The sequence below is a fragment of the Pinus tabuliformis genome, chromosome 8 (genome assembly GCF_031772625.1).
Source record: "Pinus tabuliformis cultivar Carrire ecotype Pingquan chromosome 8, CPIR1, whole genome shotgun sequence".
Lineage (NCBI taxonomy): Eukaryota > Viridiplantae > Streptophyta > Pinopsida > Pinales > Pinaceae > Pinus > Pinus tabuliformis.
The window spans coordinates 1,427,069,758-1,427,092,903 of NC_142294.1; the positions used below are offsets into that span (position 1 = coordinate 1,427,069,758).

At 35.7% G+C, this 23,146-nt stretch overlaps 1 protein-coding gene across 1 annotated transcript; it reads right to left on the reverse strand.

Moving 5' to 3' along the window:
* Nucleotides 1-21,440: 21,440 nt before the first annotated feature.
* Nucleotides 21,441-22,349, reverse strand: LOC149240997 (uncharacterized). The gene is made up of 2 exons (XM_089370406.1): nt 22,167-22,349; nt 21,441-21,962 (listed from the first exon to the last, which is right to left on the reverse strand). Exons 1-2 carry the CDS (start codon nt 22,347-22,349, stop codon nt 21,441-21,443), a joined length of 705 nt encoding a protein of 234 aa, XP_089226532.1.
* Between the last annotated feature and the right edge of the window lie 797 nt (nt 22,350-23,146).

A 23,146-nucleotide genomic window follows, 5' to 3' on the forward strand; every position in this document is an offset into this window, starting at 1 on the left:
GCGTGTTTCCTTGTTTGGAAACTGTACCTATCTGGTCCACTCTTCTTTCATTGGGATTTGGTAGTGCTGGAGAGTCTTTGCTCTATTTTTCCTTGGAATATTAAATTTGTTTTGCTAAACAATAATAATTTTTTTTATAAATATTTGAACATTGACAGTGTTGTTATATACTGTAACATTTAAACTAGGACATCAATGAGATAGAAAGACATAAGTGAATTGGAAAGAAAATTGGATTAAGCACCTGGTCTGAAGCTCTCAACATGTTTTTACAGTATTGATTAAGCTAATTAATTTGCTTTTGATAAAGATAATCTCAACATGTTTTTACAGTACCGATTAAGCTCATTAATTTTCTTTTGATAAAGATATTTAATGATCACATGGAGAGGGACTCTAAACATGAAGAATTCATATTCAAAATTTCAGAACATAGATCAAATAATGAGGCAGCTAATAATTTGATGGACACTAATAACACAAATTAGGTTAACTATCTTCTTTTTAGTTGAAAATAAATATGACAAAGCTCAAACAGGCTCAAAGAAACCCCTTTCTCTAAGCAGCTTTGTCTTGGTCTCTATTGTCATAACTTTTAAATTTTATATTGATGGAATGTGACTCATGAAGGATTTCAAATTTTATTGAAGAATTCATCCTTTGACTCACATAAGGGTTCACCTGCTCTGACCCCAAAGCAGCAATGGCACAAATATTCATAATGCAAATAATAGTAGTATAACACTCTCAAAACACTATGTCTATATAATGCAAATAATAATAGTATAACAGTCTCATAACACTATGTTTGTATATGTCAACAAAGGTGTCCATTAGAATTGAGGAGTAAACTCGAGGTTAAAAATTCCAAAGATGTTAGGTATTGAACTAGCTTTGGAGAAGACTATGCGCAACCATATTATGAAGTATTCTCTAAAACTACTTCTAAAACGATTCAAATTTATATGAATGATTATATATATAAAGATAGTTATTTAGATCAAATGCATGTAATTGTTTTCGTCATTAATGTTGACTGTGACAACATTGGGGATACTAATTCTATCCAAAAAATTTAAAACGAGTCCATAATAAATGCAGCAGATAGAAACACAAGAAAAGACTTAATGCAAATATGGTCTTCCTCAATGAAATGGGGAAGACAACATCAATGGAGGGTTATGGTCTCCACATGAAAGGACCTACTATGATCTGCTCCAAGAATCAATGGGAGTAAAACCTATAGATGAAAATCTACTCTTGACTTTGGCAGAGTTTAGACACTCTTTCCTTCTTCCTTTTATCTCCCTTTCCTTCTACTTTCTTTAGAGGCTTCTAGGAGGTGGTAGGATCAGCCTGTGTCATGTGATGCCAGTTGAATGAGAACCGATAATACTTAAACACAGTTAGCAATCCTGGAAACATATCCTTTAAGCCCATGTGTACAATGATCCACCTTCCTGCGTTCTTAGGAAATGGTGGCAGTGATGTATAGCAACAATGGTTCTTATGTAAATCAATGTGGAGAAAAAATAGGATCATGGCTCCAGATGATAAATTGGTAGAGTTCTAAAAACATTGCAGGGGATGAATCTATAATGGTACATGAAATTTATATAGACCAACCCCCATGGTGTAGTTAATATCCCAGACAAGGTGAAGGTAGCATTTGTACATAAGTTGAAAGAGATTAATAAAATTATTAGAGAGAATGCTTGGGGAGTATGATTATCACTTTTGTAACTTGATCAATAGGTTATCTTACCCTATCCATGAGAGCCAACAAAAGGCCTATACAAGGTGAAGATGGGATTTGTATATAAGTTGAAAGAGATTAATAAAATTATTAGCAAGAGCACCTGGAGTATGATTATCAGTTTTGTGACTTTATCAATAGGTTATATCACCCTATCCATGAGAACCAACACTAGGAGTGGTTTAATCAAGATCTTTTGCCTATTACTAGAGTATCACTCATGTAGTAGAAGTGGACCACACAATGGGAGGCCCTTTCTCAATGCATGAAAATGGAGTAAATGAGTGGATATCTTGGAGAAATCATAATATGCATTGTAACTATGTCCTCGACTAGCACATGCATGAGCTTACACAGTTCTTATCACAATTATTGGCCTTGATGGAGAAAATGCAGGGGATGAACTAAGCCAAGGTAGGATGGGAACATGATTGGCGTATCATATGCAAGAAAAATGACCACACTGTAAATTAGTTACACTAAGAAAGGTTCAAGGTTGCATTTTCTAACCCAACCCCGCCACCTACTAGATTCCTAGGAATTTTGGTGAATGGATAAGGTGAAATCTATAAAACCTATAACCATCCCCACAACTATGACTAACGCTACAGAAGTAAACTTCTACCGCAACTACCATTCTCTATAACTTTTGTAGGATGAATACTCATGCTATAGAGAACTATCACACCTTATAGGCACTCAAAACAAAGAAGTTTGAGAGGAGTTCCTTCCAAGTGGAGGAAGTGAGTTCTGGACCTCCTAAAGGAGGGGGTTCAGGATACAGTGGAGGCTACCAAGGTGGATATGGAGGAGGATATGGAGGAGGAAGGAATGGCTACTAAATAAGCCAATAAGATGTTACAATTATGATGAGACCAAACTTATCTCCTGGAATATCAGCACCCAAGGAGAGCGTGATGTATCCACTACCATGCCACACAATAAAGGAGTGTCTAGATCTTATAGAAAAATGGGAGATGGGGGTGATACAATAGAATGAAAAATTCGTTAAATCTTGGTTAAATCTGAATCTAAAAACATTAATATGGTAGGGGACCCCAAGATAAACATAGTAACTATGGGAGGAGTTTGCAGGAACATTGAAGGAGACCACTTAGAGGCTTTCCACATAAGAGAATAAGCTTCTACAGGTCTGGGTTTTGATGTGGCAAAGAAGAAGTCTTACTTCAAAGAAGATTTGGAAGCACTGAGGGAGAAGCAAAACCTTTAATAGCAAGGAGAGACAAAAATCTATAATAGAGGAAAAGGATGCAAAATATTTAATGGTTGAACATATTAACCACTATGATTTTGTAATGACAGGGAATATTCTATGAAATCTTTATTAGCAAGGAGAGAGATAAATAAATAATAGAGGAAAAGGATGCAAAATCTTTGATGGATGAACATATTAACCACCATGGTTTTGTAATGACAGGGAATATTCTTTGAAATTTATTGCAAAGGATTGAACACATATGTATGCAGATAAGTACTCGATTATATCCAATGTGATTCCTCATTCTACAAATGTCTCAATCATTATAATTAGATGTTGTATGGTCATACCTTCAATACAAAGGTAAGTCTAAAATTTGACCTGATAACGAATTCTGAGATACGTTGATGACAATCATAGATTTGAAGACCTAAATTCAAGGCATGACCAACAAGTTGATTTTCAAGCTCCTTTCCCTATTGAACAACACAATGCTCAAGAAACTACAACAAACATATACTTTTGAAAATTAAAATTCAACTTTGTTGTGAACAAACCATATTTATAAAACATCGAAAAACAAATTTTAATTACAATTAAAATCCAAAAAACAATGCATGTAAGTTCCAAAATATTAGAATCTATAGAAGTATCATCTACTTTTGGAAGTTAAAAATATTAACAATACAATAGTGGCTTGAAGCATTATAAAACTTGATGTGGATCAAGAAGCACCATGCAAACTCTAAACCAAAAAGTTTTTCTCAGCTCTATTATCACCTTCTGTATAACATAGTTACCAAACACGTCCATCATCAGTGTTGAGGCTTGGGGCAACACTTCTTGGAAAACCAATGCTTTCTCTTCAGGGCTAGCTGTTTCCAACTTTTGTTGTATGAACCGGTTTCCATGTTGATCAGCACTGATACAAAACAACCAAATAAATGATATGCTTAATTAATGTGAAGCAAAAATCTTTAACAGGTTAAAAATTCATATTAGATTTACAAATAAAATTATTTAAAAAATTGCAATTTTTTACCTCAACTTAGCCACATGTGCAACAATATCAGATAAATCAACTCTGCAAGTTTATTGTTCTTCAGTTCCTCGAGGATAGAAGAGCATCTCATATTGATATTATCCAGCTTTTAATTTCCCCTTTGTGAATGTCAGCTAGAACAAGCACCCATTAATATTATCCTATTCGAACCTAATGGGAGGCAGAAGTTTCACTCATTTGGTCTTCTAAGAATACTTGCCACCATTACTGGAGACCCTGGTATCACTGGACTAGCCAGAGATGAACTAGGATATTACATTACAAGGTCCATACTAGGACTCCATAATATGTTGGACTTACAACACCACTTTTACCAACAATTGGTAAACCCATTCTCCCACTTCTCATTAACTAAGACTTTTGTTCAGCCATATAACCCATCATTGAAGCCCTCTGTATCTCAACGATATCCATCTAACTTCCACTACTAAATCCTCTACCTACTAAAGGATCAACAAACATTGTAGTGTTATATAACATTGTAGTATTATATATGTCCTTATATGATCACTACAAATAAGGTAGGTAGATTGGATTAGCTAGGGGTAGTTATAATGTTCCAAGTTTCGCATTGAATTTATAAAGATGTTGCATATCTACATCAACCTCCATACTTCTACCATGTGTAGCTGTAGTAGCTACCAGTGCATTCATTATTTGTAGCCACAACATTATCAAAAGCCATTGGCATTGCACCATGAGTGAGTTATCCTACCTTCATTAGAGATAAAAGAGAAGTATTAATAGGATATCCACTTATTTCATACTCAGAATCATATTAAAAAGAAACCTTCATATTTCGATAATAATTTCCAGATACCATATAGGCAGCTGCAGTTGCATACAAGTGTGGAGCACCTGTTGCACCTGGTTGAACTGTTGGCTGAAATCCTGTGGCTCGGGACTGCACCATATTTTGAGTATTAAATTTAGGCTGATTTCTTACCAAGTTTAGATTACGCGGTGCTTCTTAGACCTTTTGGACCATTTTTTTACTGGTAAAACAAGCTTATTGTTGTATCATATGTAGTAGTACAAGAAGAAGCATTTTAAAAACAAAAGAGATTGCATCAACTGTGACAGAAGGGGGCAAACAACAATGTAGTACATATGGTAGCTCTTATTGTATACAATAATGTTATTTGCTACATGTAAATTGTAATAATACATTTATAATAATTTAACAGAAAATAATAAAATAAAAACATAGTCAAATAAAAGTTGTAGAGTAAGCATGACAGGCTTGCATGTAGCCCACATGCCCATGTTCCTTCCTTTGGCGTTCCCAATCTTAGTTATTCATGCTAGCCATTTGGTCATTCGTTCTTTTAAATGCCAGCCAAACATTAGATCACGTGTAGCTATCTCGCCCATCCACAACCAAGACGTATCTCAGGAAAATCACACGGAATGACAACGACTTGCCCTATTGCACCAGGGACTGCGACTGAGAATATACCACTGGATTATATACAAGGAGGGTAAGCTACCGGTCTTCATCTCTAACTAGCACTTGGTAAACTTCCATGGGTTTTTCATCTAGCATGGACACTTAGCAAGGTGGTGATAGTTAAAGGGTCACTGATCTGTTGTACTCTGTGATGTGATTTACAAATGGGTAAATGCATTGAAGTAGAGCTTCCACATCTTATTGCATTGGTATTCTTTTCATAGGTAAGGAATTGGTCTTCTTTTCACAGGTAAGGAATTAAAAAATTTATGCCCGGAACATGGAGAGCACACCATAGACGAATTGGCGACCACGTTATTTCACAGGTTGATTTTGCTCCATCAAACAACTACGTGGCTAGAATGACAATGATTATCAGGAACATTCAAAATCAATACAAGAAAGTGTTTGAAGTGTCCTTTTTTCCATTAGTAATTGATTTTTATTCAATGCAAGACACGAAATTAAATCTGTTCATACAAGTGCGATTGAAAAATAATCTAGTGGAGAGAGAAAAATAATTTAATCTGGTGGAGAGAGAACCACAATTAAATATGGGGACACCACCAGTAGGCGAAGAGGTAGAGATGGAAGAGACGTTAAACACCTAAATTTAAATTTTTATGTTATTTTGGCAAAATAATCAGTTCCAAATTGCTAAGATCTTTTATATTTGCAGGTTTCCAATATGGAATGAATAAGGTATTTGAAAATGTTTTCAGGTCAATTATCTATCGAATGACTAAGGTATTACCATAGATGACTAAGGTATCAAAGACAATATGGGTCTGTCTAACCTCGGGCTGAATTTCTTACAGCAAGAGAGAACAAACATCGTTAGGGATGGGCACACCACCAGCAAGTAGAGACGGCTAAAATTCTGACAATGAGAGAGATTAAACATGGTCAGGGATGACACACTAGCAAGCAAAGAGAGACAAGAGAGACAAGGATGGGCACACTAGCAGGAAGAGAGAGAGACAAGAGCGGAAGAGATGGTAAACACTTTGAAAATGTTTATGTTATTTTGCAAGCATTGTCAATTCTTTGATATATAGGTTTGTTTTGTCAATTATTTGATATATAGGTTTGTTTTGTCAATTATTTGATATATAGGTTTGTTTGAACAAAATCCAAGGAGAGGGAAAAAGAGAGAACATTCACATAAATATTGTTCAATGAAGTTCCATGAAATTCCAATTCGATGGAAAGATGCAAGACTTGTGAGACTGTGACTGGCACTATTTTAATAGTTATTAAGACACTCTCAACATTGTGGGATGAGACAGTGTGATGAGCTGCAAGGCAAGTGTTGAGGCAGTGTCTAGCCTGGAGCGAGGCAGGTGTTGAAGTGGTGATCAGGCTACAGGTAGCAAAACAGGTGGTTGTCACACCTGAAAGTTAATTGGCAGAGGCTAAAATGTATGCTCAACTTTGTATATATGCACAAAATATCTAACATTTAACATTTAATGTTGCAGATTAATGCTAACATTGAAGTTAGCATTAATCAAATTCATATATATCATCTTACTTTTATATTATAATATTTTAGATGGGAAATATAATATTTTGGATGGCTACCTAAGATTTTAGATGGGAAATATAAGATTTTGGACGATTACCTGCAATAAGAATTCAAACATCAAACTTTGGACAAAATTTTTGAAAATGGTTAAAACTTTGAATAAAAAGACCACATGAGAATAGTCAACAAAAATTAATATGGAGTCAACCGCAAAACGATCGTTATAGTCTTGCTTAGGCAAGGACTAATAAGAGTGCATTTTATTTTGGAATCATAGCAACAACAAATCTAGAGCATCTTGTAGCTATGAAAAGTCGAGGTTGAGACTAAATGTTGAATGACATAGAAATTGTTATCAAGCTGATCAAAGACTATCAACTTCACACTGCATAAGAGTATTTATGTTGTGAAGAATTCAGGTCTCCTTACTTATAGAATATAGTCCGTGGTACTAATTCCTTGACTATTAATGTAGGATAAGATCCCATAAACGTCACAATGCCCATGATTATTAATACCATGCATAATTCGAGTCTCCTTATTTCTAGGGTATAGCATGTGTTGTTAATTCCTGAATGCTTAATGTGCTCTTTCATGAAGGTGATTGATTTCTAATGCAGTTCAGACACTAAAAATTCTGTAAGTAATATTAGAGAACAAAGACTCAGAATATTGACTTGAGCCATTATAACTATTAGGGAGAACTATTTGTCTCCAAGAAAGAAATAGTATATGCCCATTATATCATAGAGAAATGGTAAAATGCTTTATCAATGATTATAATCCTAGGCCACATCTTCCAAGTGGCAACGACCCAGCCATTTACAAGTCTGCTCTAGGGATTTCTCATTTCTGCTACCAATTTCCTCCAGCATTGTTATCAGCTTCAAAACAAGAGTACTTGTAGGTGATGGAAACATGATGGCTAGTTCCAAATGCATCAAAGAATAGTAGTGGTAGTAGATAGTTGGAATGTCATCATTTGATAAAAAAATTAGATAAAATATTCTTATTATAAATATCAAATGATCAGCAAAGAAAGAGAGTGTACAAGAATTCATAGTCAAAACTGACTTTCTGGTTTAGAGATCCAATAATACAACACTTAGATAAATAGATGGCTCAAAATGTAAAGTTGATGACAAACTGTTGTAGAAGCTTGATCAAGTTAGGGTTACATTCAGTCCACCACAGTCTCACTTAACAGGATCAAAACGCCTCCTTTTGACTGCTTCAATCTCAGTGAGAACACCTGTCACTCTTTGCTGCCCTTCATGTCCTTTCTCAATACTGTTATAGGCCTTCACAATGACCCTACAACAATCTGATTGCTACAGCAAGGAAGATCGATCTTCTAACCAAAGAAAATACCCCTAATCACTGTGCTTCTCCTTGGAGTGACTGCGGCAAGGGTATGTGAGCCTACCTAGCCTTCTCGGCCCACTCAAACAGTCCCTCCACCTGACATATATCCTTCCCTTTATAAAAACGAGGTATTCATTGAAGGGAGCAGCATGAGGTTGGGCATCAAAACCAGATAAACATCTATCACAAGTTGTTGATAAGGTGTGCAGGGAAGAAACACCCCCAAGGCCATAGTGAATAGAGAACAATTGAAGTGACTTTTTCTCATCATAATAGATGGTTGGATGGATCAAAACATTTGAGCATAATTTTTAATCTCATGCATGACTTGTTTTTCATTCTGCAGTTTGAGAAATAGTGAGCATGTTTTTATAATATCCATGAATTATTTGCACCACTTACAGTGTGACATATTTGCGTTTGGATGGTTCTGTTGAGCCTTCAGGACGGTTTGACATTGTAAAATATTTCAATTCAAACCCGACCATTGATGTTCTCCCCCTCACAACACATGGTGAGTCAGAACAAATATTTCATTTTTATAATGTGAAAGGTTATTCATATGACAAAAGTGTTATGTTACAATTTTCTAAGTGCATTAGATATTATGCAATGCAGTTGGAGGACTTGCTTTAAATCTAACATCAATAGATACAATAGTTTTTGTGGAGAGTGATTGGAACCTGATGAGAGATCATCAAGTATGTGGTACTTTGTTTTCAATGTCCAAGTTTTATCCAATGCCTCGTGGATCCATTACAAAAAATTCATTGCTAGATAGGTGAGAATGGTTGGAATTCATACAAGAAAATATGTTTTATCCCTCAAATTTTTATTCAGCTTTGGATGCAAATTTTCCCTCTCTGCTTGGATGCAAAATTCATACAAGAAAATATGTTTTATCTCTCAAATTTTTATTCAACTTTGGATGCAAAGTTTCCCTCTCTGCTTGGATGCAAAATTCTTAATTAGAGTCTGTCAATGGGGGAACTCTACACAAGAATTATTGAAAACTCAAGATGTTGATTTCCTTTTGACTGAATAAAAATTCTCCTTACCTTCTTTTGCCGAGTGAAAAGTGAACACCAGAAATTGTTACAAAAGAAATATTTTTGATCCCTTGATTTTTTATTCATCTAGTTTGGGAGGCAATATTTTCCTTTTTTGATTGGAAAAACTCTTAATTTGGGTTTGTCTATGGTATAAGTTATAATGTATCCAAAAAATATTGAAAAATCAATATGTTTATTAGTTTTGACTGAGTAAAATTACTCTCATACCTTATTTTAATGAGTGAAAAGTGAACTTTGGCATAGCCTTTTCTTGGATCATGTCTCTTTATAGACTAAGTGCATCTTCTTTGAGTGATTTATCCACTGTACAGGACTGATTTTATTTTTATATTGGATATTATGATTTCTTATAATTGGAAAAAATAGATATTTTACTATCAAAAGATCAAATGGAGGCAACATTGCCCCTATACCTTTGGTTTTGATAAACTCAACAAAATAAGGCCTAATTCAAATAACCCCATGATGGGCATCAAGCATCAAAATAACAACAGGCTCTACGACTTAGAAAATTATTAAATATACTTAATTGGAACTGGGGCATGCTTAGAAGCAAGTTCTGTGATTTTCCTTGCTGGTCGAGTTCTATCTAGGAATGCCAAGTTACATTGTTATTCATTGCTGGGTATTTTGGATAAGTGGGATGAGTTCCTCATTCCCTACACTGGCTGAGTTCACTGTGTGTATTAGACCAAATTTTTCTTTCTTTCTCAGCTGAGCATGACTCCTATTGCTAGCCATCGATTTTTTAGTGGGGCGTATTTTGTGTATTGTGACAGTGCATTTACATCCATATATTAAGCTTCTATGGGAGCACGTAGTCGATGTACTATTATCATCTTAGAGGCAACATTGAGAGAGCCATATCAGTCTTCAGAAGGGGTCATATTCCATTCATATAGCTGAGCATTCTCTTGAGGATGAGTTGCTAATATGTTGTGGTTGTTTACTTCCTATAGTTGATTCTGAGTTCACTGTATTTTGGAATTTTTGTGGCAGTGTATCTATATGTATATATATATATATATATATATATATATATATAAACACACACATCAGGTTCTATTTCCTTGTATGCCTTGTATCTTTCATACTAATATTAAGACTATTAATGTTAGAACTATCATATAATTTCTCGGTTTGCAATGTAATAGAAAAAATAAAATTTTATCCGCTGTCATTATGACTATTATCTGGTTCTATACTTGATGAGTAAGGATGAAAGTTATTTCTTTGTTATGAAGTGTTTTTGTGGGCATATATTCTTATCATCATATGTTATTTTAAATGAAAACCCAAGAAATTCACCTACTGCAGTATCATCAGCAAACTGATTGACAAATGGCTTCACTGGGAAATTTGTAACAAACCCAAGATATACAATACTTAAATTGGGAGATTGACAAAAGGGACTCTTACATCCCTTTGAATTATTTAATCACAATGCTAACTATTCTGATTATTCAAACAATGAATTTAGTTACTGTGAGGCATTAAATTATGAGGGTGAGAATGGCTGCTCATCCCAACCTAACTATGACTTTTTTATGTTCAGAATGTTTCTGAAGATCATCTTCTTATTCATGTTGTCTCTCTGGAACAGGTCCACTAGAGATTTGAACATATCTTGTTTACCAAGTGAGGTATCAAGTGATTATTCACGCATCCATGATGACCCCTTGAGCTCATATGTCCTTTTTAATGGGCTGCCAACTGGGTTGCATCTGTTGGTTGTTGAATTTCCTAATCAACAATCTCCTAAATGACATTCTCTTTCAGTAGCAAGGTAACCCTTGCCTTTTAGGGCAGGAAGTTAGATGCTTCATCCAATGTATCCTAAAATTTGCCATCCCTTGATCTGATTAAAAAATATATCATGTTCCAAGTCCTTCTAGCCACAAGAATAAAAATATGTTGTGTGCTAAGTCCTTCAATACCCACGAAAAATGATTAATCTTTGCCAAACCCTTGATTAGTACAGTCTCCATCTAAAAAATGATTTCCACCAATTACTGTTGACTGATCTGGCAAACTGATGTTCTATGCACCCTATTGGTTCCCAGGAAACATGGCTACTGCATGCAACATATACCTCCCATGCACTATGTTGTACGACTCACATGTCACCTGTGCCCTTGTATATCCTTCGCGGTTGCACCCTGTGCCCTTGTAATCCTATGTTTGCTGCAAAGTGTTGTGGCACTGCTACTAGTGAATGAGACCACTAGTAAAAATGAGTAAAAGATTTCCTCCAAAATTTTCACTCTAAAATCATCTAGATGGATGAAAAATAATATATTGATCCAATGCAGATCACAACATGGCCCTCTGTAAGAAGATTCCAATGGTGTAAAATCATAAAATAAAGTCTGGTGCAGAAAAAATTCTGGAAATAAAGACACTATGGTTAAGTAGACAACCGATATAAAAAATAGACTAAACACATGGTAAAGAAAAAAAATTTAAAGGTTGACTGAATCATGATTTTCAGCAAGATTTATGAACTACAGTAAACTTGTAGAGTGATGCTAGTGCTTCTTTTCAGTCAGAACCTTGTTGTTTGACCATAGCGTTATTCTGTTGTTTTCTTCTGCAGGAAAAGTAGATACACTGCTAATCAAAGTATGGAACCTCAGACCATCTTTGGTTTGGAAGGATGGCCAGTGGGTTGAATGGAGAAATTCAAACGTAGAAAAGGTAGCACATGAGGTAGGGGTTGCCAGTTAGCTATCTTTTCCTATTTTTTCTTTTTGTTGTCCTGCAGTAACTGACTGTTCGTTTTCTATTTTGGATGAAAGTTAACTTTAATTGGTTTCATTTATCTAGGATGATGTTCCTTTGGGGAAGCGACAAAAGGTTGACAAAGAAGACACATTCAGGAAGGAGAAAAGTAACGACAATTTGCACAGAGTTCCAAATGTAGAGGAAGGTAATAGAGATCAAGAGTTGAGTGTAGTGATATCCTCTGCAAATGGCCTCAAATATTTGGTAGTTAAGATCTCTAGAGAAGGAAGAAGTGCAATGAATAACAAAGCACACCATGTAGAACAGACTGAAGCCTCTAGGTTTCATGGGCTTCCTAAGCCAACAAAGAAGAAGAAATTTATGGATGTAAGTACACATTATTCTGCAGATAAGATGGTAAAGAACTCTCCTAAAGGTAAGCCTACAAATAAAATGGATAAATACAAGACAATGCTAGCTCATAGCGAGAGTGGATTGGAGACCAACAAATTTGAATGTATGAAGGAAAACAAATCCACACTCCCAAAGCCTAGAGAGCTGAGATATGGAAACGGAGGTCAAAATAAGGCACAACCTGAAAAACATAAGTCTTATGTTGTCAACAAGACAACTATAAGGAATACTACTTCCAGTCATGAATTTGTCATGGGTCACAACCCTGCCATCAACATTGATGGCAGAAGGGCATCTAGAAAAGTTGTAGGAAGTGATGATTCATATTTATTTGCTTCTGTAGAGGTGTCTCATAATCCCTCGCCTTCCACCCAAGGGAGACCTTTTTATGCAGTAAATGCAGACGAGGGATAAAAAAAAAATCATCCAAATTAAAGAGCTCAAGTCAAAATTTAGAAAACAACATTTTTTGACAAGGGAAGACATCCAAAGAGAGCGGTACCCTGAAGATAGCTCTAGACCGCATACAACCACACAGATCTAATTGTAGGTTTCATCCTTCTTCCAAGGTATGTAATCTCTGTTCTCTGCTCGATGAGGTTACTTCTGAAAGATATTTCTCTTTATCTCGGGACATCAAGTGGGCTTCTATGTTTTGACTCGATATAACTTGAGATTGTAGGCATTAATTATTCGAGAGTACCCTATTATAGACGAAGCTCTAATTTGAAGGAATTTTCACCAATGTACTGTAGAATCTAATATTTGCAATAAAGGAGTGGGTAGAGGGGCTTCACCTTGTTGACCAATATCTTACCATGTTCATTCATAAAGGGACTTTTAAAATTGTAAAGAATAAAGTCAATGCATTATAAGTACTATGGGGAGTTGTAGGGTACCAAATGGTTTATAGGTATTAAGGGGAATTTAAAGGATATCTAGTAAAAATAAAGGCTTGCTTTATTGGAAATATGTATTGGGAGGGGGGTTTGAAAAAAGGATTTTTGGAGGTATTTATCAATACCTAGTGAAATTAAAGGTATTCTTTAATATTCCATAAGGCAGGTGCTATGTCACAATTCATTAGGTGAAGGCCCCATGGGAGTGGATGAAGCTTATGATGTTTAATACAATGAGAGTGTAGTTTCTAAGGATATAGTCATACTTTATCACTAACCTATAAGGATCTAGGGCTACGATAGTGATCAAGAAACATATGGATGTGTGTTAGGTTACACTAAAGAGCATAATTGTAGATGATATGGGCCATATGTTTCACAAATGCAACAAGAAAGTTATATGCAATGATCTATAATTCGTTCCTTGTTAAACATAGAGATGACAAATGGCATCTATATATTCAAATTTAATGCAGATCCATGCTAGCGCCATATAAACACTATTATATCCTCGAGTTTCTTCCTCCCTTGAAATCCATGTTATTTCCTCCTTATTTGAAGATGCAAGTGTCCCTACTTGTGAAATGGGATGACGGAAATGTGTAGAAAAATCATATTCTAGAAAGCATTTATCTTTAGTTGGGAGTTTACCCATATTTCCCATGATGTAAATAGTTATAATGTCATGTTGAGTAGATTTTTGGCACACCTTTAAGAAGGTATCATTATCGAATGGGGGCTAGAAATCTAAAATGTTATCCATTCAATTAGATATAGGATTATATTTGTCTAGATGGGGAGGTTGATATAGTTTGAGCTTGTGGGAATTAATTATTGGAGAATACCCTATTGCAGAGGAAACTTTGGGTGGAATGAAATTTCATGAACCTACTGCAGAATCTGTGAGCTAAATTTTTTATTTTTAATATATTTTTACCTTATACTATTTCTTATGACAGATGGCATATGATATGTAGGAATATTTTCACTCTATATGAGATATTCATGGCCTTATGCATGGTCAAGAAGATTCCTAAACCTCAAATGACGACAATCTACTATTCAAAGTTAACAAAGATATTTTGGATATTAGAAAGTCATTTGTATTATGCTTATGCATGGTACAAGCTCTATATCCTCCAGAAAAGCTACAATAAATAGTTACCATAGAAGGATTTGTAGCTAATGGCATCATCTAGATTGTTGGTTGTCATTTCTATTATGCCCTATGATCACAAGCATAGGGATCACCATTTTGAGCTGGAGAATGAGAAGGAAAGAAGTTCAAGAATGGCCACTCTTTTAAGTTTTGGGATTTAGTTTGGATTCCAAAATGGATACCAGAGAAGTGGTATGTTATTTCAATGAAAAGGCTTAAGTTCATCTGTCACTATTTGAGATGTTTACATTTGTATAGGTTTTTCTAGTATAAGTATTATATTTTATACTTAGTTCAAGGAGTTTGCTTCCAATATGTCTAATAATAATATGTTTTTTTGGAAGTTGTCACACTCAATAGGTATAGAGCTCATTAAATAATTTATTTTTGAAATTAAGTCTTTCCTTGATGTTGATGAGAAGTCAGAGCACACATATATTCTTCTACACACTTTTTATGCTCGTACAGGTTACCCCCATATGTATTTCCATATGTACATTGTACCTTGTTACCTCCAAACTTGCAAGTAAACTGTTACCTTCCATATGAAGAATTATCAACCACTGAGACAAAAATCAATGTTTCACTTGCCAAAGGTCCCAATGTTCAATCAAATCAGTACCCATAGTTGTAACTCCAGCTCCAGCTCCTGTCCTAGATCTTCTCAGTTATTTAATAGGTTTAGGAAATGCACTTGTCCCTAGAGATTAGTGAGCAGTAGGCTCTGGGTGGGTATTAGATAGTCAAATCCATTTAATTTTGTAAAGAACAAATGGAAAAGATTTGCTTTATTGTTGTTAGATGTGAATTGTATTTACTATGATAAGCATCAACCTGATTAAAGCAACTTGTGATATTTGGTTAATCCATTGTGTAGGCCTCCATTGCCTATTTTACTTGCATAATCATTAGGTCAAGGCCTTCTGTTCAATGGGAAACTTATATGGCAGGATGGTCAAATTTCTTACAACTTGAAGTTTTAGAATAACTCTTTTGGTCTTGCAGCTACTGGACATCTACAGGTGCAACTCATAAAATGTGAAAATATTAGTTCTATTTACTGTAAATATTGCTAGTTTAATAGGATGTATATGCACATCTATCTTGAGTCATTTTACTAAGTTTTGTTCCTGGTAAATTAGGTGCCACCATTGCACCCTGGGAGATCAAAACACACACTACTGCCAATGGTATTGTTTCAAAACATATCTCCTAGACTGGAAAATGCTCTTTTGTAGGTGGAAGTAAAAAATAATCAACAACTTGTTTGGTATTTTAATGATAATATTCCATTTGAAGTTTTCTTCACTGAGGATGGCAGGATGGAGCATGCAACATTTCTAGAGGTAATAATGAATGCTAGGATCTAAATTTTAAGCTTTGGAAGTTTTCTTCATTGAGGATGGCATGATGGAGTGTGAAACGTTTCTGGAGGTAATAATGAATGCTAGGATCTAAATTTTAAGATTTTGTATAGATTATCTATTCTTTAACACTCGTGTTAAATTGTGATGTATTTTTAAGTTGACACCAAGTGTTTTATTTCTATGATACTTGTCACATTCTACTATTTTTCTTTTAGGGTTTACACTTTTGTTAAATGGAACTCAATGATCTAATTGGTCGACATTCATCTAATTTCTTTCCTTCTAAGGAATGTAGTGGGTTATGCTAGAGAACTGATATTAGAATTTGCAATCTAACAAGATATCTACTACAAACACAATCTGTACCAAAATTATAGGTTTCAAAGAAAAAATTCATGAGAGAAATTAAGCTTGGTTAAGGATATCATCAGGAATTTAGGAGTATGCCCTACTCTTTTTTTCTCATGTAAAAACATTTTTCATTTGAATGGCTAGAAATAATAGTGACAAAAGTATCACATAAAGCAAATATTGCATATATGACCGAAAATTTCCTGCAACTGAGTGTATTGTAAGTTAGTATTAAGTGCATTGAGAACGATTACTCATAGGTTATTCTAGGAGACAACCCCCATCCAGCTTCCACTTAGTGGGGATCTCAATTCTAAATATAGGAAGATGTATTATTGTTTGAAGACTTCAAGTCCTAGCCAAGTAAGAAGAGGAGGTTGCTATCATAGCTTCTTTCTCAAGGCAATAAAAATTAATATACATGATAGTAATGTGGCCAAGCACAAGGGGATTATAAGCAGTGCGAGAAAATCAAAACAGATAGACAACATGTAGGAGGTTCACTCATGCTACTGATTCTAGAAAGGGAATGTTAAAGTACTTACCTAGATTATGTTTCTTTTTCTCCTAGTACTCTAGTATGATTAAATTGAACTGTGGAAGGTATGCAAAGGGTGGATATACTTAGCTCTACATAATATCATTCACTTCACTCTGTTTCCCATTCCATTTGGGAACAGAAGTTTGGGAGATAGGAAATATATGTACCTACTAAAAAGGCCTGTGTCTTATTTACCAGTAAGGTGCTCTTGCCAGACTAAATACACACAATCATTCTTAAAATCTTTAAATGAATATGGGCTTCTTATGTGACTAAACAGCCATAATTGCTTTTAAATATCCAAATGAATTCGGGCTTCTTAGGTACATTTATGTTCATGCATTGAATCATAATTTTGTAGTTATTCCTGCCTCTAGATAGACAGAGACAATTTTTAACAACTTTGATTCTCCTCCATCTTATGCCTGTGCTTAAATATGATATGTGCGTGTGGGTGGGGGGGGGGGGGGGGGGGGGGTGATAAACCGCTTGAAGTGCTAAGAATAACTAAAATAATCACTCCATTGATTGATATATTATACTTGGAGTTTGCAGAGTCTATGTCGTTTGGATGGCAAGATGTTTACTATTTTGTAGCCTAAGGGGATTTTCTTACATATATAGAGTGTGGTCAAGATGGTGAAAATATTAAGGAATGTTGCTCTATAGTTTCTATGTAATCTTTTGCTCCTTGTTCCACCTTTAACACCATTCAAGTACCTTAAGGTTCCCACCAAATGTTTCTCTGCACTGTTAATAATTTTGGCTTGGACTTTGACATCTCTCATTCATTTCTAAGTGTCCCCTATTTGTCTGGTTGGGAACTGGTGATACTATCATGCCCTGTCACAAGTCTAAACATACTTGTAGCTTAATGATATTGTGCCTCACTCAGAATGTAGAATTATGAGCTCAATACAAATCAGTGGAGCTATTCATAGTAGCAATCTGGTTTTTTCCTTCATCATTCTGGTAACACCACTGTAATCTATTCCTTCAAGTGTATATCATATATTTAGGTGGTTAAGCAATAATAATTTTATTATGTATGCTCAAACTACTTAATTCTCTTGATAGCCTGCATGTTATTAGAATTTGGAGTACCGTGCCAAGTGGCCAAGTATGCACCCTTCAGTATTCAATCTTCTTGTAATCCATGTTCTATGTTGGACATAAATATATGTAACCAATGGTTAATGGGGGTCAAAATATTGCAGTATATTGAGAGCGTTCATAGCCAATATTTCAGGCGTGTAGATCCTCTAATACCAACTAACCAAAGTTAGGTTAATTGTAGTGCAAAATAGTAGCCAAACTGACTAATGGATTTGGGTTAGGGGTCTTTGTGCATACCCTATAGAAGTTGATTGTGTGTGAGGTATATGAATGAAAGGTTGTGGTTTATGCAATGTTTCTTCTCGTTAGTTTGTTTGGGAATAACTTTGTTCCATATATAAGAGGTACTCCTCAACCAGTTGGAGAAGTTGTTGAAACTAATCATCTGCAGACTACAGTTGAACCCTTAAAACATGGCATAAGTTTCTTGTTTTATTAATAATAGATTTGTTGAATGAGGTGGCATGCTTCAGCTTTCTAGTCACACAAACTTCACATTCTATATCTATCTATCTATATATATATATATATATTTCAAATCAAGAGGTACGACATGCCTTAGTAAATCATGAATTCATCATGACAAACTCTCCTCTCGCATTTTGGATGTATATGGTTCTTAGTAGAACTACATGGGACTTGTTAGTGTTAAAGGATTTTGCAGCCTTTCACACAAGCCTCATTTCATCATTTCACTAAAAACATTATTTTCCTCGAACATATTATTAATATATGTATCCTATTTTATACGCAGATTGAAGTCCGTGAGATAATATTGGATTAGCATAAATTACATTTTATCATTTTTCATCTATCGATATTCATGTCACTACTTTGTAGTTTCTAAAGCAATTACAATCAGTGGGAGACTTTTTCTTTTTTTTATTCCAGTTTAGATTTATCGGCAACATCAAGTAGTTCCAGTTAGCTTTAGATTTCTTGTATATATTTTTGAGATCTCTACAAACCTTATAATTAAGGAATTTTATATTGTTCAATGTAGTATCGTGTTTTATGGCAGTTGGATTTGTGCTCCAAATTTAAGCTTCTCGAATTTACACTCAGATATGCTTAGTATTAATTTAATTGGTTTGTTATATATCTCCTCAGCACATTGAGCTCTTTGACTACTAATTGTTTGTATAATTTCTATATTATTGCAAAATTGGGATGCAAATATTTCACTGGTATAGTTTTGTTAGGCTACCAAATTCATTTCTCATGGGATAGTTAAATTCATATGGGAATTTTGGCGTATAGTTGGGAAAAAAAGAGACAGAAGAACTTAAATGATGTAATACCATGAGTGGTAATGGAACATTAGGAGAACTACATAATTCAAGGTGCATATGAAGGAAAATCTATGATCATAGACATCAAGGATGAAGGAAAAACTTAGCATAATAACTTACAAGTCCTATTTTTATTTTGGTATCTAACTATGGTCATAAGCTAAAAAAAACATAAGATAAATTTGGAAGATTAGCAAATAACAATCAGAGGACGCATCTTTTAAGGGAGTGTATTATTGCAAGTAATTTGGAAAAGAATATTCTTGGCCAGGCATTGCCTTTGAGTTTGAGTATGAGTGAAGTGTCTGGAAGATCTATTGAAGAATGGTTCCTTAGTGTATGAAAATGACAGTTTGTGTGTAGGATCCTCCTAGCCAAGAGGCTTGTATAAAATATTCTTGAAAATGATAAGGATACTCAAATCTAACAATAAACCCTTTTGGAATTGTCTATGGGATATGATTAATCTAAATATTGTAATTAAATATATGATTAATATTATCAAACTTTGATCCATAATAACTTTTTTGTAGAGATTGGAATTTCACATATAATCTGAAAAGGCCTGCTACTTTACATGGAACCATTTAACAATATAATCTGTCATATCATGCAAGGGTGAATGTCAAGAAATCTCATTGTCTTTCTCACTGCTTCTGATTTATCTCTCTATTATGTTGTGGTAATTTTCTTCCACTCAGCAACTTTGGTACTTTTTGGGCATTGGAATATCTAAGAGTTGCAGTGGAAGACTAGAGGAATATGAGGAATTGAGGAAATTCATTTTTGGAATTGCATGGGGAGGGATTTCAGAATTTGGAATAAGATTTCTGAACTTGAGTGCAAATTTTTATTTTGTTGTCAGTATTATTTTTATGTCATTATGCCTCATATGCTATTGCGAATTGGCTTCTTGTTATTATGTACTCTAATGACATGATAACTAAAACAACAGATTCAAATTTCCTACTGGGAAATAAAACAGTCTAGCAAACACCAAAAACAAGTCTTTACCAAATGGCGCATCAGTTGAACTTTATGCTGCTAGTAAGTAGGGCGAGGGTGTGAAATTTTGGCAAGTAAAAAAAAAGAGACCTTTAGATCCCATTCCCAAAAAGTTGCATTGGGAATTGACTCTTTTCAATAACCACTTCTACTTATCAAAGTTGATAAGGAGGGGTGTTACAACATCAACTCTGTTGAAATATGCAATTTTGTTGTTGTTTGAAATTCATCATGTAGCTGCAATTTTTTTTTTTTTAACTGTAACTGTTATAGATTTTATTTATTTGAAAAGATCTTGGGTCTTTGCCTGAGTGACCCCTATTACATTGCAAAGTTCTAACTGTTGCTGATTTTGATCTACTCGGTTTTCAGGGCATTTGTACAAAACTTTCATTTTTTACAATTAACAATCCTCTCATAAGATATATACCTTTATTTTCCATCTGATCGGCTTCACTATTTGACTTTCTAAGAATATGATAAAACTTGCACGTGTCAAAGTCTAGGAGAACTCTCTTCAATCTGTCTAGTATTTTGTTGAGGCTAGCATTACTGAATAACGTCCCCAAATTTAGCTTTTTTATTATTATCTCTGAATCTCCGAAAACTTGAAGGTCTTTGGTGCCTTTATCTCTTACAATAAGGCAAGATTTGAGGAGTCCGAGGATCTCTGCTTGATTGTTGGATTTCTGGCCTAATCCCCAGTTGAAATAGTCTTTTGAAACCCCATCCGGAGAGTAGATGACCCCCCCAACACCAGCGGCACCGGGATTACCTTTGGACGCTCCGTCAAAGAATATTGTTGTTAATTTTTGAGTCCGCCACCAAGATTGAAAATTGTCATCATCGTCTCTTATGCGCCAATCCTGATTGACCTTTTGTGGAGGGAGGAGATGCTTACGTGGATAAGGCACTAGCGGGCCTAGCCACCTTTTTTCTTCGGGCAGTAACAAAGGGTCATCTTTGAAGTACTGTTGTTGGGCCGCTTCCAGGAGAAAGGATTTGGCTTTTGCAGCAACTTGCAACGGTGAGTGCCTCATCTCTCTGAAAATCAGCTGATTGCGGGCCAGCTAAAGCTGCCAACAAACATATTTGGGGAGTGCTGTCCAAATTTTGTGCTAGAATGATTTGGGGGGGATGCGATGGGAATAGATTAGGCTCCATGAGGCAAAGAGGTCTGAAACAGAGATTTGGGAAGGCAATGATATCTGAAATTCCTGTAAAATGATTCCCCAGACCTCTTTAGCAAAAATGCACTCCAAGAAAAGATGCTGGGCTGTTTTGAAATTGTTGTTGCATAATACACATCTGTGCAGCCCTGCTATATTCGTTTTTTCCAGGTTGTCACCGGTTAGGAGTTTATTATGGACCAGAGTCCAGAAGAAGAAATTCACTTTTGGTAAGGCTAGGGAATCCCAGACATTCTTCCAGAAGGCCAGAGTTTGTTTGTTGTTTCTTGAGGCCTGCAATGCTCTGTAACCTGCAACTGTGGTGTAGACTCCGGACTGGCCCCAACCCCAACTATCTTTCATGGTTCTGTTGATAGGGGCTACATCCTCCAGCAGATCTTCAAACAGGGTTTGTTGATGGGATAACCGGCCAGGGACTCCATGAAAATCCCATCTTGCCCAATCTCCACACTGATCCCAATTTGACAGGTCGTATATGCTATTGACTCCTACTTGCTTCAGCTAGTCCCTGAGATCAGTTATATCCTCGTTGTTGTTTAGAGGTTCTTTCCCCATAATACTGTCCAGCCACAGGTGGGTGCGTTTGCCGTTGCCAGGAATCCTGTAGACCTATTTGTTGAAGAAGTTGTTGCTTCTGCAACATAATTTCCGCACCTGCGTACAGTTTACTATGTTAGCATTGTGTAGGTTGCTGAGGGATTTATTGGGTCCATAATTTGTTCGCAGCGTGACGCTGACCGGATGAGAGGGCTCATGGATCAGCTTCCACAAAATCTTTCCTCCCAGCGCTAGATTGACAAGAGCGGGGTCTCTAATTTGCAGCTCTCCTTCTGTCATTGTTTTTTTAACCACTTCCCAATTCACCAAGTGCATTTTGTTTTCGTTGCCTTACCTCCCTGCCACAAGAAATCACTAAGCAGTTTGGAGATCTGCTCCATCACATTTCTTGGCACTAGGAGAAATGCTTCCTGGAAGATTGGTAGCGCTGACAACATGGATTTAATTAAAATTACTTTTCCTCCCTTCGTCAGCCAATAGCCTCCCCACGCTGCAATTTTTGTTTTAATTTTCGAGATTATATCTCTCCATAGCGATCTTTTATTGGCTCCAGATATGATGGGAAGACCCAGGTACTTGAATCTGTCCCATGTTGCTTGACCTTTGAATCCGAGGAGAGTGGTTATGCAGTGAGTTCACGCTGATCTATATTCTAGCTTAAGACTTCGCTTTTGCTCTCGTTGATTAAAGCCCCAGAGGCCCTACAATAACTTCTGAGAACAATGTTAATAGCTCTGGCTATTCTGATGGAAGCTCCGCCAAGAAGAAAGGAATCGTCAGCAAATAGGGCGTGGTTCAGGGCATCTGCTCCATGGGAAGGTTTGAGACCTGGAATGTTGCCATTAAGTCTTTCAGCTGTGAGTTTACGACTAAGGGAGTCTGCCATTATGATGTACAGGAATGGGGAGAGAGGGCATCCCTGCCTGATACCTCTCTGAGCTTGGAAGAAGTTTGTGGGGCGGCCATTGACTAAAGGGGCAATCCATGGTTTGTCTATGCAAGCTTTAATAAGATAAAAAAATTGGGACGAAAAGCCAAAGGAGAGAAGGACTTTGCTAAGGAAAGAGCGATCAACT